The 16,257-nt window shown below is 42.5% G+C and overlaps 2 protein-coding genes across 3 annotated transcripts in view; one reads left to right on the top strand and one right to left on the bottom strand.

The window, feature by feature from the left end:
* noc2l (NOC2-like nucleolar associated transcriptional repressor) overlaps positions 1 to 16,257 on the bottom strand; it is an 81,169-nt gene that overhangs the window by 52,893 nt on the left and 12,019 nt on the right. The window lies entirely within an intron of this gene.
* Positions 1,539 to 16,123, top strand: plekhn1 (pleckstrin homology domain containing, family N member 1). 2 transcript variants are annotated; one of them, XM_049580793.1, is made up of 16 exons: positions 1,539 to 1,737; positions 3,497 to 3,587; positions 3,789 to 3,950; positions 5,126 to 5,206; positions 5,716 to 5,806; positions 7,666 to 7,799; positions 8,752 to 8,901; positions 10,639 to 10,719; positions 10,833 to 10,908; positions 11,180 to 11,325; positions 11,589 to 11,741; positions 12,482 to 12,724; positions 13,283 to 13,438; positions 13,827 to 14,075; positions 14,302 to 14,362; positions 15,260 to 16,123. In XM_049580793.1, exons 1-16 carry the CDS (start codon positions 1,664 to 1,666, stop codon positions 15,442 to 15,444), a joined length of 2,133 nt encoding a protein of 710 aa, XP_049436750.1. In that variant the 5' UTR covers positions 1,539 to 1,663; the 3' UTR covers positions 15,445 to 16,123. The 2 variants fall into 2 exon arrangements, with proteins under 2 accessions (XP_049436750.1, XP_049436749.1); XM_049580792.1 differs by having other exon boundaries at positions 13,824 to 14,075.

Here is a 16,257-nt window from a genome sequence, read left to right as displayed (position 1 = left end):
ACGTTGGACATTGTCAGGACATGGAGCGGTGAAGCTCCCAGAGTAGGGAATGACAGCCAGTGGTTATCTTGGCCTGTAGGTTAATTGTTTTAAAAAAAAAAAGAATGCTCCTTTCCAACGAACTACCACATGCTACTTTCAGAGCAGACCAGTTACTTTGAAGAAAAGTATTTGCACATCCAACTGTCTCAGATGCAGGTGCGTTGGAAAAAATCACTCAAGTCTTTGGACAGAAAATCTTGCACACTGCTCTCACGCAGCTTACAATTTAGTATCACTAAAGTTTCAGTCCACCTGCACCTCCGTCAAGAGTGTTCAACGTTGAACAGGAGGGCCGAAACATTAGTGTTACTGAAAAATTGTGAAGCTGAGCAAGAGCAGCGTGCGGGATTTTCTGTTTAAAGAGCAGACCAGTTAAAACCAAAGCGGAATGCACATTGGTGTTCCGACAGACAACTCAACGCCCAAGGCTGCCCATGACAATTACTCCATTTCAAACATGCAGTAGCCTACAGTTTAAAAGTAGCGCAAAGTGGGGCACTGGTATGCAAACGTAAAATCACACTGTCACAACATTATGTGTCTTGCCCCACTTGCCCAGCGTTACTCAAATATATCAGATTCAATCTCTATTCGAACATATTCCAGCTAGCTGACGGAATACGTAGAGGAAACAAAGATGCTAACGGTAAATCAAAGATCATACATCAGCACATATGAGAGCTACATTACGTTAGCAGCTAGCCAACATTGAACACATTTGCTGTTATGTTACATCACATGGAAGCTTATCCATGAAAGATTACGATAACAAAAAATTTCATTTCACACAATAAAACTACATAACTTTTCCAAAATCTCTGATGATTGTTTACCAATTCATAACTTTTCCAGGCCTGGAAAATCAGATTGTGAAGTTTCATGACTTTTCCAGGTTTTCCATGACCTTGGAAACCCTGTAAGACGGGACTCAGAAAATCTTATATTCACAGTGTTTTAAAAACAATGTGATACTTGATACACCCCTCCCTCCTTGGTGAAAATACCACAGTGATGTTTTGTCAATCTTTAACATCTACTGTGTGTTTTCTTTACAAATTAGTAAAAAAAAAAACAAGCATGAAGTAACACTTCCCAGATTCTTAAGTTTCATAAACACTGATGTGTTTAAAGTATGTGGTCCAATAATAAATAGACTACTTGAGTGTGCAGGCATTTTTCATGTCTAGGCATGCCAGTGGAAGCTCCCATCATCCCTTTTGATTGACACACACCATCCAGTGTGTTAAGTGACCACTCATTGCAGTGGTCACACAACAATAAGCTCCATTTGGCTCCTGGAAGGTGTGAAACGGCACACTTCTCCCTGAGCCCCCCTGTCTTTGTTGTTGGGATTGATTTAACAGACAGAGGCAACTCACAGAAGGTGTGACTCCCACTCATTATTCACCACACACACACACACACAGCACCAAACTCCACCCCTCTTACGCACACACACTCTCACCGGTCTGACTATACAGCCCTCACCCTGCCTACTTCCCCCTCAGTACAAGACTGACTGCGGCAGTGAGCGCACTGCACTCTTGGATTACACTCATCCATCACAGAAGGAGTACAGTTTCTCTTCAGAGCAGCGCAAAGCCCCACAGAGCAAGGCAGCATGGGGAGCAGCATGTCATGTGTCCCCCACAACAACTTAAGATTCTCTGGCAAGAGTTTCATACGCAGAAACAGGTAAGAAAAATCACGTCCAGGTGTTCCTACTGTACTTGTGTCAGTGTGTCATGCACTTGGCTGCCATTTGTTATTATAGACTCTGTGTTTCAGCTGGAAGGAATTCTTGGTATTTGTCAGGGTTTTGAGCGGTGGGGTTAAACAGAGGTTGTGAATTTTGTGAGGCCAGGGTCAGGATCACATGGTAATACAGGATAGTCTCAGAGCTGTGCCTGAGCGGTGCCCGTCTGGCCAACGGTGTCAATGATCCAGTTACCATTTGCCTCTTCTTTGCATCTCTGTGAAGATAATCTGCCAGCTGTCAGTGAATCTGGTTTCCCTCCAAAATCAGGACCTGACCTCACTCATTATCATGATCATATGTGAGCAATTATAGTTAATAGCTGATATCTGGTTTATGACACCTGATATATAAGTTAATAGCTTGTCGTGGTCTGACCTGAAGGCTTTGAACATGAATACAGGATCCGTCTGACATTTATGGGTTATACTTGTTAGTCTATATAGTTTTCCTAAACCTTCCAGGGTTATACGCCTGGGCATGTTAATGTTGGTACAGCCCACTCTGCTGGACCACCACATCTGATCCTAATTAGCCTCTGCTCCAGTCTCCTCTGTGCTGTGTGATGATTCAGGGTCTGGTTTTGTCAAACGTGCCATGTAGCTCTTTGGTTTTCAAATAAAAACTAAGGCACGGCAACCTTTCAAAAAACCCCAACGGCTCAAGCTTGAACACTGATACGCCTTTCTAAGTTGGGTCGACGGTTCAACACGAACAATATGTTCAGTGTTCCTGTTTCTTGTGTATCCTACTAACTCTTTGTGTTGGTTAATCAGGCCAGGCTCAGGTATTCCCCACAGAGTAGAGGAGTGAGTAGCGGTTGAATACCACTGCAGTGACCTAGGGAATGTTTGCAAATCCGCTACCTGTCTATTATCTTTACTCCTCTGTCACTTTGCAAATGTGGATTGCATCAGCGTGCATGGTTTTCATATTTTGTCTATGCGTGGATACGTTGTAAAAGATGGATGTAGTGAAATACCATCACTCACTAAACACCAATCAATGGCTGTTGCTGGACATGGACTTCCTGATTAGACAGACCTTGATTCCCACCATGCAAACAAAAGCCTGCCTTGTTGCAGTGAGGACACTGGCACATACATGTACAGATAAGCAGATAAACCACAGGCTGAGATTGTAAAAGCAGCCCCCCAGCCTTATCATTGCAGTGAGGGAGCTTCCTCATGAAGATGTGACACTGATGGTAACAGATGAGGGTCATGCAAAACAAAGGAGGACATTGAATGCTGATTATGCTTTGCATACCCTCACTATCAGAAACACAAGACCTGATTGTTCTCATCATTTAAATGGCTGGCATTGATGGAGTGAGGACAAAGGAAGAGGCGCCGGTCAATTTATGTGACATGTGACACAAATTATGATTCAAAGTCATTAATCTGCTGTGAAAATTGAATGCAGTGTTCAAAGTTTAGTGATTTATATGAAAAAAGAGGGGAAAACAGAGACATACGTCACTGATGCTTACTCTGAAATGGAAAACGGTAGGGCATAGACTGCTGTAATTAGGTCATCTCTCGATCTGTCAACACCGTACGACAGTGAACTCCCTTAAACAGGAAATATTCCTTGTTGACACTGCAGTTGGGAAGTTAACAGAACAGCAAACAAGATAGATGGTAAACATTGGGAGAGTGAGTGGTAACACGTGGTTTTCTTCTCTCTCCCTGGCAGCAGTCGCCTGTTTCGCAAGAAGAATCCTCAAGAGGGACAGGAGAAGTCCAACAGCATCATCAATATCCTGTGCACTGTCACCCCCAGAAAGGTAAGAACCTCAATCAGCTCGAAGTGGATGGTGAAAGCATGAAACTCAATTATCTGCATACCAAACAAAACTGCTCTCCTGTAAATGTCCACCCATGTGTGATTTGATTTTTATTGGCGCCTCCTGACTGATTTTAACAGCAGGGCTAACTGGTTTATTCATGTCATGTCTAAACTTCACTAACATTACGACTGGTTGCAGGAAATGTCGCATAAAGATCTGCAGACAATAGAGAACATAAAATGGGATCCTCCGTTCCCTTACGACCCGGCCAGCGGCTGGAAGAAGAGCAGCATCAATGTGAAGAATTACGGACGGATGATTCACAGCTCCAAAGTTCGCTTCCGCTTCCTCCACTGCCAGGTGAGTGGACCAAATTACTTTTTAACGACTGTATGTTGAAACATCAGGAAAGCAACTATAAAAGAAAACAACACTGCTGCACAGTCCTCATTGTGGTTAATGAGGTCTGAAACAAAGGACAAGCCTACACTGACACATCATGCCAGTCATCTTCATGAGTGTCAAAACCGAAAAAGACACAAACAAAACAAACAACAACAAAAAAGACATGGAGAGTAACAGGATGTTGCTCTGTGCCCACCAAATACGAAACTCTGTTGGTATTGACGTGGTGGCTGGCTGTGAATAATCCAATCCTCTCTCCACAAAGCAGACCGCAGCCTGTGTTTGGACATGCTTGCTTTTGCTGCAGTTGTGAAACATCTCGGAGAGAAAACCTCAGGGTAGAGAGACTTCCTCTGATCCCAGAGACTGATAGAGGATGCACCGGCTCCTCACTGTGGGAACTTCGATTTGTCAGAGATGTGACACAACAGCTGTCGAAAACTAAAGAGAAAAGATTGATTAAATGAATAGCGTCATTCAGGCAAAAGAACACATTGTATCATAACAAAAAAATACTACCACACAGGAAGGAAATGTGTATTACAAGGTGCTGGGAACTGAAGCCATACATGAACCATTAAAGGGAGAGAGGGTTGCTGTCAAAAAGACTGGCATTTTGTGGTCAGTGAAGAAATTCATACATTTCTGAGAATCCTCAGCCAACCTACTAAATCAGAACATTTCCTGCTGGTTGAATCAGCGGATGATACAAGAACAAGATGTTCCAATATGAAATAAATAATCAGACTTAACCCCTGGCAGAGATTTAAAGAATAATTAAAGAATAATAATCTCCTATGTGACTCTTTCCTTATCTGAAGCAAACATCAGAAGAGACATTAGTGAAGACATCGGCTTCCAGACATGAGCCTATGTGCATGCAAGGTTTATTTTCATTAAAACTAAACCACAGGATTTTTCAGATTAGTTTTCTAATTAAAAATGTGCCAATCTGTGGAATCGGCTGCTGCTCTGTGCACACTGTATGTGATTTTTTTCATAATGCAGTAAAACAAGAACTGCAGTTTTCTTGCATGAAAAAAATTCTCATAGACATGACTTATTTTTATCATCCCTGTTTCTGCATCTCCAACTCTTTCACCTTTGAACTTCATTCATTATCTCTGCAGGATGTACATGACTGCTACCTGGATCTGTTCCAGACACACCTTCATTTTGTGTCCAACAACACAACCGGACTGACGTACCAGGTGAGAGACTTCCTTCAAGTCTATAGTTCATCAGTATCAGCTAACCTCAGGGTTGATTTAAAAATATATTTAATATTCCTATAGGGCAGAGTTTAATGTTATGTCATCATACCTTGTGACATGCGTACCCTGCCAACCAGCTTTGTGTTTGTAAACATAAAGTATGATGACGTTTCTTCACCTGTCTCATAAAACATGAGCAGCCATTAATCATCATTTTTACTGTCTGTTGAGAGCTTCACTCCGAGTCAAAAAAGAGACAGCGAACCCCCTTAACAGCGTTAGTCAGAATATAGATGACGGCAAATGTCAGGCAGACATGAATACATCATCGAATTTAAAGGCTGACCTCACCGTCAAGGTGATTAATTCATTGTTAATATTTAAAGCTGAACGGTTGGCTCAAAAAGAGCTGGGGAGACATCGCAGAGACTGCTTCTGGTGTGTGAATGAGATTTTTGTTTTTGTACAAAGAAGCATGATTGATTTTTTTGTTCTTTTGTATGCAGGGAACTCTTCCACTGAAAGAACTCACCATCTGCAACCTGCAACAGAACTGCAACCACAGCCAACCCCAGGAATTCGCCTTTCAAATAAACGGTAAGTGCGACCTCGCTAGAAAGGACACAAGTGGGTGTTGGCACTGAACCCTGGAATGTTGTAATCATCACTTTTGAGTTTTATTGGTTGTGTTGCATTTGGCCAATCAATCACTCAAACTGGAGCTAGCTAACCCTGCAGTGACTGACTTTAAACTTTAAGAAAGTAAGACAGAGGATGAACTAGAGCTAAAGTGACAGTGCTGGTTTTTGGCTCATGTTTATCTCAATTCTGTCACTATTTTTTACCCCTGCTAGTGGTCTGCTGTGTTCGAACCTCTCATCAGTTGTGAATCAAAGTTAAACTTTCCTCATGTATAAAACCAGCAAGAAACCACACGCTATTTTCAAGCTGCAGCATTTCCTACATTGTCACATTCCAGTGATTCAAAGGTGCCGCGACCCTCTTCACCTCCACTCAACCCCAAGACTAACTAGAGCCGGGCCCCTTCACCCTCGGTCAGGAGGGCAAACCGGCCCTAAAGACCCTGCTTGTTAGACAACAGGTGCACTTCAGTCAGTCCAGCTGTCGCGCAGAAAAGCCCAGCTACCGCTCTTAGCCTTGTCACTGCATATAATCTATGGCACATTCCAAAAACTGCTCAGGTTAATAACGTCCAGTGGAAATGCCCCTTATCTTTTGAACTAAGAGCGAACAAAAACAATCTGAAACTTGACTTCTTTTCATTAAGTAGAAATAATCTGATGTAGTGACTAGAGGGCTTTGGTCCTTGCCTGGGAGATAATAAAATCAGTGAAGTCAGGGATTAACGTAAAATTACTCAGTAAAAGAATTTAGGAAGGGTATAGGGTTTCTGTATTTATATTTCTTTATCATCACTATCTTACTGAAATCTGAACAGATCTCTGCTGTCACAATATTGACACTCTTTAGTGTTGCCTTCTCATATTTGACCGGACCAAGCTTGTTATTTTGTGGTATTGTATTACAGTTGTTTTCATTGTTCGGTGTGGACCTTTATTTACTTTATGGGTGGCATCACTTATGGGAAACATGCGGAGGAAGCGTGAGGAAATTCTGACTCAAGTGAAAGATCCCATGTGGAGATTTGCTCCAAGCTGAGAATATGAATCAGCTTTAGCGTCAAGCAATGTTGGTGAGTTAAAGAGTGACGAAGCAAACGCAGCAAGAGAGGGTCTATAAAAATTCCCGGAAGCCTTCACATGGTTTAAATTAATGTGGCTGTGAAAGTTAGATAATGATAGTTAATTACTTTAAACAATAGTTAATGGCCTCTGTAAACGGACTGAAAGTTTAAATGAGAGAAAGTCTCATTATGTGCTTCCAGTCTTAATACGTTTCACATCACTCACTTGCTTAAAGCGTGGAACGACATGACTTTTCAAGGGAGTGCTATGGTCAAGGTCTACTCTTAAGAGCTAGGATGAAGATAAAGTCAACAGATGAGTCCGGAGTGGCTGATTATTAAGGAGCAGTCAGCCGCCTACGGTTCCTGATAATTACAGTACAAAGCCATGGGGCTGGATGAAACAGGCTATCTGTGCTGGTTATCTCTGGTATGTGTGGGATTGATAGACAGAGAGAAATTCCAGCTCTTTTCATCCCAGGTCCTGTGGGAGGAAGAGTCTGCCATGATTTTTAAATGCCAAACAAAGCAGGTCAAGGGAGATCATCCGCAAGAGGTCTTACATGTGGTTTACCGTCTTGAACATGTGTTAACGTTTATTGCACAGTGTGTTACAAAAGGCCAGAAAAGCAGATTGTGAGCACCATTAATGATTCACCACCATGGCAGAAAGCTTTCTGATAAAAGCCTCAGAAGGAGAAGTCTGGTTGACACTTTCCCTTTTTGAACTTGTGACCTTTGGACCCTGCAGGTGTCAGCCTTAACCCCATTATCGTCTACTGCGCCAACCAAGAAGAAATGGACCTATGGTTTGGCCTGCTCAAAGAAAACATTGAGGCCAACGGCGGCACTGCAATTGCACCTGAAAACTTCACCAGAGTGAAAGTAAGTTAAACAGAACATTGTTGATGCCACAAAAAGTGGATTTTTTTTTATGCTTCGCTTAGGGCTTGGCAACGTATTGATATTATTTCAATAAATTTATATGTGACTGGAAGATGTTAAAAAGTTGTAATATTGTAAGTGTTGTCTTTTCCTGGTTTTAAAGGCTGCATCACAGTAGAGTGATGTAATTTACTGAGCTTACCAGACTGTCCCAGCTGTTTTATTGTTTCCCTTTGGCCACTTAGTCATTATGTCCACATTAGTGTGGATGATTTACCAAAAATCTCACTGTGTAAATATTTTGTGACATGACAAACCCTACAATGTCATCTCCATATTGATATCAAGGCATTTGGTTAGAAATACTGTGATATTTGATTTTTTCCACACCACTCAGCCCTAACTTTGCTCTAAATAGTCTGTTAAATTTTTATCAGGCTGGCTTCTGTACTGCAACAAAGATCAACATCCATTTTAACAGATTCAAACAAGCACTTTAGCGTGATCATCTTTTAATCCACCTGATAGAATAGCCAAGAAAACACTTTGGCTTCAACCACCCCTGATAAACATAGGGTGTGTGTGTGTGAGTGTGTAGCTAGATATGAGTCAAGTAGGTCACTGCTGGCTCTCCCGAAGGCCTGGATACTAGGGAGCGGCATTGACCGCATCACAGCCTACATCAAACAAACCCTCACATCTGCAAAGGGCTAAAGTGCTGACTCCACTCCCACAGGTGGGGAAATGGCTGATGAAACACATGACCCTAGCTGTGTCACAACAGAAGAAAACAGAACTGATGATGCTTTCTAAGCCTTAGCTTAAGAGCATTTACAATGAACAAACAAGAGTGACATTCTGAGAAAAAAATCTACATGTTCAAATTTGCTGAAGGGCTGAGCTCTGTTCATATTTACTATGCTCATGATTCTCTCCTGTGCACCTAACACAGCTAAACCGGGACGAGCCTCCTGAGAGCAGAGAGGAACTGAGGAACTCCATAAACAGAGAGCCCATCCACGAATGGGAGGGCTCTCAGCGAGACAGCCTGGGCACCATCACCTACGTCACTAAAGTCCGACTGCAGCACCTGCCCTGCCAGGTAAGACATTACTGCTGCTTATCAAGAGTGAATCACCATGACCGCTCACACAAAAGTAAAACACGCAATCTATGCTGTTGCCTGTTTATGGAAATATACAGTACAGCAAACAGTAACTCGTCATCCATACATGTTCTCAAACTCTGGGAATTTTTCACATGATGAATAAAAGCAGGATAACATCAGCTCTAAATCCAGGTGACTCACATAGTTTTGAAATTGTGCAACACACACATTACCTCAACACAATAAAGGAGTCAGTGGAAAGGGTGGAGTCCATATTTTGGCAAATGGTACCTCTCCTGCAGATTTAACACTATTATCTTTATTTTCCTGTCAAGGTGTAAAGACAGTGTCAGACACCTGCAACCAACTGCTGAAAAACACACGACTCCTCGCTAACCGGATCCCAAATAAATAATGCTGATACAGCTCCACATGGCAGCCAGTAAAAACAGTAGTCATGACAAGGCTTGCATGGATATCAGTAATTAATTCACTGTGGGAAATAGCGGCAGCCCGATTGAAGTGTGTGAGATTTAGGGCCTGGGTGTGTGAGAAGCATTTGCCCGGCTCACGCAGTGACTCGACTCACCTCACAGCTGGAATGTCAGCTGTCTGTCCAGACACACCCTCTGAGAGGGAGAGGAAACATAAACTCTCAGTCTGCCGCACCTTTAAATGCCCCACTAACTGGTTAGACTGAGGATCTTACTGGGATTTAAACTGTGACTTTCAACAGAGTATTAAAAGATCATATTGGTGTTTTTCATGTTTGCACCAGGTCCCACGGTTGACTCCTAGCTTTGTATTATTCATAGACTTATTTTCACACAGTCAGAATAACTGGAGTCTTATTTTCTAACCTTCAGTAAAGTATTTGGTGCCGTTATTTCTTGTACGATATCAAAATGTGAAAACATTCCAGAGAGATAAATGACTTAAATTTGATTTGCTCTAAGTTTCTCTTTCACTTTACTGTTCCAGACTTTGAGCTTTCCTTTCACCTTGCACACAAAGGAGAGACTGACTTCTCCACAAGGAAATAGTCCCTCATGTTGCTTTAGAAATGTTAAGGTGTAAGGTTTCCTGTTTAGGATGACTTTTGACACCATGAAATATAATTTAATAAAGATAGAACTACATAGAGAAAATTTAAACAAAACATAAGCTGTTTTTTCTTATGAATTCCTGACATTGTCCAGAGTTGCCTTTTCGCACATGTAGCAAACAACAGAAGATTATACGTGTCGGATGCATTCTCTGGTATTACTCCGTTATGTTTAGGCAAGGGGTGGCATCTGGATAGAGCGTGCAGGAGGCAGGACATAAAGCAAAAAGTACGCTATGAAAATCGCTGTGTTTTGTTTATGTAGCCTATTCGTAATTTGATTATAAACAATCGAGTCCTCGAGAGAATTTGTCTGACGATTTTGGCCATTACCGGCAGAAGTTCTCGAATCTCGTTATCTCTCCAGTTTAACATAGGTGTCTTCACCTGCATTCTCACATACATTATTCTGGGTAATGTCTAGATAAGTTTAGGGCTGCAGTACATGTGTGAAAGGGGCTATGGTCAAGGGTTTACAGGCATTACCAATTAATGACAAAAGTATTTTGCTAGTGGATAAGAATAACACTGTCCCATTACTGTAATGAAACCCACACACACACACACACACACACACACACACACACACACAAAGCTCATCAGCAGCTGTAATCTTGTGTCCACAGGAACAGAGTGACAGACTGCTGGTAATGTACCCATCAACGCTGATCATCCTATCGGAGGAGGATGACGGGCTCTTCTATAAGGTACGACTGACCTCACTGACCTTTTACTCAAACTTAATCACATCCTGAGTTGTGTGCATACAGTATCTCAAGTGTTTGCAAAGGCTTGTTTTAAGGAGTCATTATGATTACAGGGGAAACTTCCACTCAACATGATCACTGTGACCACACCCTGCCAAGACGTGAAGCCCAACACCTTTATGATCGAAGGTAAACACACTGAATCAGTTAGCTGCTCTACTGCAGCCTCTTCACCACACCGGCATTTCAAAGGACATGTTAAAGGGATTTAAATGAGTGTACATTCTTGTGCATGTATTACGCTAAGTGGTCTTTTCCATGAATCCGCTATCGTCACAGAGTGTAACCCTCCATGAATGGGCTGGTTTTATCCCCAGTGAATGACAATCTGACTATAGCACATTCCAGTAAGCGAACGGACCGAATGACAGGCTTTGTCCTCCCCCTCCTCTCTCCCCAGGGAAGCTGATCAACCCCATAGTGGTGTCGTGTCTGGATAGGGCCGAGTTCTGCGACTGGATCCAGCATTTCAAAGCCACTGACGTGCCTGTTCTCAGCCCCCCGCCCCCTGTGTATGACATCATCTACACCCCGACGCAACGAGAGGTGTGGCCTGCCCTCCTTCGTTTTAACAATAACACTTCTCAAGTCTGAGGACAAGTCATAAAGATAGACAACATGGCCCTGCCTCTTTTGTAAATAACGTTCAACATAAGTGATTTATGATTTACTACTACTACTACTACAAATACTACTAGTACTACGGCAGCAGCCTAAATGAAGTCTCAAAAACACTAAAATCCGAAAGCTTTGCTTGTTCTTAGTCATATATTTCAATTTATACAATTTTTTGGTCCTATAATCTTTAGGCTCCACAGTTTGACAGATGGAGTGGAAACAGCCATGGACGAAGTGAGTCTCTTAAAATCAGCCAGTCATCGAGTGGATGTGGGTCCCACAACCTCCAGTTACCCATTCATGAAGACAACCCTCTCTCCCCAGGATACTCCGAACCCCTCTGTGTAAGTCAGCTGCGTGCTACCTCTCAAGTTCAAGTATTATCGAACAAATAAACTGAAGTAAGAACACCAACACTACAGTATTTGCACAGATATAAATGTGGAAGAACTTAGTTGTGCACTGCTAAAAAAAACCTGTGTTTGTTTTGGTGGAGCTGAGCAGCAACACCTTTCTTTTACAAAGTTAATTATTAAGCAAGGTCTGCAGACCAAACCGCTCCTGTTACAAAGGTTCAAGTGTTGTACGTCAGGCTTTCCAGCAAAAATACAATCAAATAAAGTCAGTAATTTTCCCCAAAAAACAACATCAACCTACAAGTGCTCTTGCTCTTTCAGCACACGTTGATTCAGCACTGAAAAGTTTGCTTGTAAACTTCAGTCTCTTCAGGAAGTTCACTCTGCATTATCAGGATTTTTGACCAAACTCCCCTGGGAGAGTGCCTATGTAGGCCGACTGCCCATCCAATTAGCTTTAAGTGGAGAAGGCTCCGTGCCCAGATGACATGTTGCTGTTCAGCTCCACTATCCCAATTAAATTGATGGAGACCTTTTTTCTCTCACACTCCGACAACAGTGTTTACTAAAAAACACAAGATGATGCAGAAAACTAATGCTGCAGAGAGGGGAAACAGTTTATGTCTGTTCCACAAGGACTCAGTGGTTAAAGTACCTGATGCCATCCGTGATGAAAAGCCACAACTCTTGGCTGACTTTTGCTCTGGATGTGTTTGTTGTTCCTACAGTACAGTTCCAGTCGTCCCTCCTCAACTGAGACCGCCCGCCTGGGCAGCAGGACCAACAGCGTGTCTTCCCACACGAGGCCCGAGCGTGACCTACGACCTTTGTCACTGCGCTACTCCTCCCCCCAGCGCGGCTCCTACCTCCAGCCTGCTGAGAGCTCCGTGCTGTCTCAGGTCTACAGCACACCCTACTCTGCCCTGCACCGTGCCAGCCCACAGCGGCTGGAGAAAACCCCGCTTGTCAAGGTAATTCAGTCTGGCGTCTAACTTGATAACTGAATATTCCCCTCGAGCCTGCTGACTTATTTTACATGTCATGTGAGCAGTATCTAAAATAGACTCACCAAGCAGACGGCTCAGAGGGGTCATGTATATGGTGTTAACAAATGGCTTAATAGCAGCATTTGCGCAGAATTGAGGTTGAAAGATCAATCTTTTGTGATGGTGCTAGGGATGAAAGCTCTATTATAGCTCATAAACAAAACTTGAGCCACCAATCACAACACATTTACTATACTTAGGGGGTGTCCTCACATTACTGTTGGGGTTTTATACACAACACTGACAGCTGGAAGCAGATTTGTAAGACAACAGATTGTTGTCACACCAGCACTGCTGAAGATCATGGCTGGCATTGGTAATCTGATCCCACAGTGTGGCTTATGGGATTTCCTTCTGTGAACCCTACAGAGTGTGAGAGAGAAGGACATATAGAGACAGATACAGAGACATACAGGGAAAACTGGCAGTTGATTTTCCTCTCATTGCTTGGTGTATAAAACTAACTGAATCTTTTATAATCAGTCTAACAGCTGGAGCACCCCTCAGACATCCCTGAATTACTCCCTGAACGCACCCCAGCGCCACTCGGACATGTGCGCCCCCCGACAGCCCTTGTCGCCCCTGTATGATGAGCCCTGCAGCCCAGAAATCTATTCCCTGGATGAAGCCAGGCCAGTGGTAAGTGGGTCAACGATACTGGATCCATAGGTTCAATTTACACCTGCGCAGCCTGTCGGATATGAAGCAGTGCACACATATATGCACATGTTCAGTGAAAAATAAGATAGGCCGGTTAATGCAGTGACTAGAGGGGGATCTCATTCACATGCATGTAAAATTTAACAGCTAATGAATCCAAATTCATAAACTCCTTGTTTCATTATTCTTGGTTAAATCACCTTGAACCAGCAGAGTTGCATTTGAAAAACAGAAATAATTTTGCCAAAATGTTTTAAGTGCAGTTTTGTTCTTTATGAAGGTCTATTTGACTGCCAGGTGAAATCATCCTTAATGTACATGTTTATAGTTGCCCTACTCTGACATGTCTCCTTCTGTCCTTTAGCAGCAGAGCTGGCAAGAGCCAATTCAGCAGCACCACCACCACTATCAGCAGCCCAACCAGCTCCTACCCTCCTCCTTCCAGCTCCGCACCCCTCCCTCAGGCAGGCGCTGCAGGAGAAGCCTGGTTCTGACCAACTCACAGGGAAAGGCTCTGGGCATGGAGTTAGAGATTCCTCAAAGCCAAGAGGAGCAGAGAGCCGAGGCCGTGTCGAGGCTAAAGCTGCTGCCTGTGCCTGGCCAAGTGCAAGAGCAGGTGAGGAACACAGAGATACTCGCCTCCCAGGACACTCTGGTTTCTGGAATGTTGCTGTACAAAGTGCAACAGTAATGCGCTGTATGGCAGCAGAGCTTATGTATATACTTGTTCTGCAGGTGATATTTGAACAGGTGCCACAGATCTAACAGATATTTTTGGGAACGTGAGAATGTTGGTTATAGCTGATCACGGGAAGTAACTTTCTTTTGCTTTCTTTTTATAGATTCTCCTCCCATCGAGCTCGATGAGGAACACCTCTCGGATGCCTTATGGTTACTCACCAGGTAAGAACTGAAGGCATGCAATAACTAACCTTAGAAACATTCTTCTCTTTATTTGTAGTGTACCTGCGTGTGTAGTACAAGTATGTTTGACAGTGTATAATGACTGGTTGCATGCTTCCAGTCCTGACAAGATTTCTCATCTTGTTAAACAAAGAAAAAGGCATTTTCATGGCATGGCTAAAAAACAATGGGCACGCTTTCAAGCTATAACACTACAGCATCATATTTCCTCACAAGTGTGAGTTATGATAGTCATCACTAGCAGCCACCTTCCTAAATACCACCAAGGACACAGAACATTGCTCACACTCCATTATGCCTTAAATTAAACAGTGGGTGCACTTTAGATTGACTGAACTCCTGGGTCTGACAGAAGGCTAAAGGTTACAGAATTGAAAGTGCAGGAAATGTGCAAATGTGCCAATGAAATGGAGCTTAGTGCAGCTCTAAATGCCATTTCTGCAGATGTCCCATGTGGGGGAAAGCCCAGTGTAAGAGAAGACTGTTTCACAGACAGCGTTTCCTCCTGCACTGTGATTGACAGCACACAACTGTGCAGGGTTACACATGTATCTACAGGCTCTTTTATCACAAATGAAAACACAACAAATGTACCTGATACCTGCATTTCACTTTGATCTACACATTAATTCTGACCAAATTATTTCAGCACACAGGTTTAATGTTTCTGCATTATTAGACATATAACACTAATAGCAAATGAAGGTGGTGTAGTAGGGGCATGTTACACTACTGGTTTTACAGTAAGACTATATGCTGGTACAAAGCCAAAAACACAAGTCTGTTGGGACTGTTACCAAGTTTATACAGGCAGGGCGAGGTTTGTCTTTCATTGTTTGAAACTAAAAGCCTGGGAATCTTCTCTCGCTCCTATAGATCACCACTCGTACCTTGAACCCACAGAACCAGATGACCAGGAAATGGACTATGACAACATTTGGGACTACGACTGTGATACTGGAATGATTCAGCCAGCGTCTGGAATTTCGACACACTGGACAGGATTAGACTTTGGGGCCAGAGGCCTTGGTGCCATGGCAACCCAGCAGAGATGGTCATAAAACAAAACAATAGCCCGGCACTCGTCTGGACGTGTGCAAACAACAGATCTCTATCTGACGGATAATAAAAGCCAACCATCGCAGCCGGTGTTGGTCCTGCTGCATACAGTATGAACCAGCAAATCCCGTGAACTGTGCTGTTAGATGTTGGGTAGTCACGCAGAGGAACGATGAGTGCAGGAATGAAGAGGAATGGGCTTGAAACAAAGCATGATGAAAGTAAAAAACAGGCTTTAACTGTTTGATATGTAGCATTCAGGAGAGAAGACAGTAGAGAGTATATACTGAGTAGCTTTAATGTTATTTTTTATTATATAATTGCACTAAAGGTTTAATATGTAGTGCAAAAACCTCCAGGTTTTTTTTAATATTTATAGTATTTTCTAACATGCTGTCCAGTTTACTTATTGTTCTATGTTTATTTTGTGTTTATTTAAAGCTATAAAAAGCATTCCACCAGGGCTTGTTATAGTAAAAGATGTGTATTTTTGTAAATGTTGTAAATTTTATTATGCTACATTATCGAGGCAAATAGATGTGGCTTCAACTGACTGCCTAAACGGTGCTAATATAACCATTACTACTACAGTGCTGTACTGATACCTGTGTGGATTCCTTTTTTCATTTTTGTTTGAGGTGTTTATTTATATTTGGAAATAAAACTTGAAAAATGAACTGACAGGTGTATCTCTGTTTTGTCTTTTTCTAATGACAGTTTTAAATTGTCTGTTATCAGTATTTTAATACTGTCAATTTGAAAACAATGTTAAGGTCACTCGTAGTTATGAACGCACAGAAAGTTACCGAAAGTTA

This window comes from Epinephelus fuscoguttatus, linkage group LG7 (assembly GCF_011397635.1).
Source record: "Epinephelus fuscoguttatus linkage group LG7, E.fuscoguttatus.final_Chr_v1".
NCBI classification, from domain to species: Eukaryota; Metazoa; Chordata; class Actinopteri; order Perciformes; family Serranidae; genus Epinephelus; species Epinephelus fuscoguttatus.
Note: the sequence above shows the minus strand (reverse complement) of the source record. Positions and strands in the feature narration are given on the sequence as shown.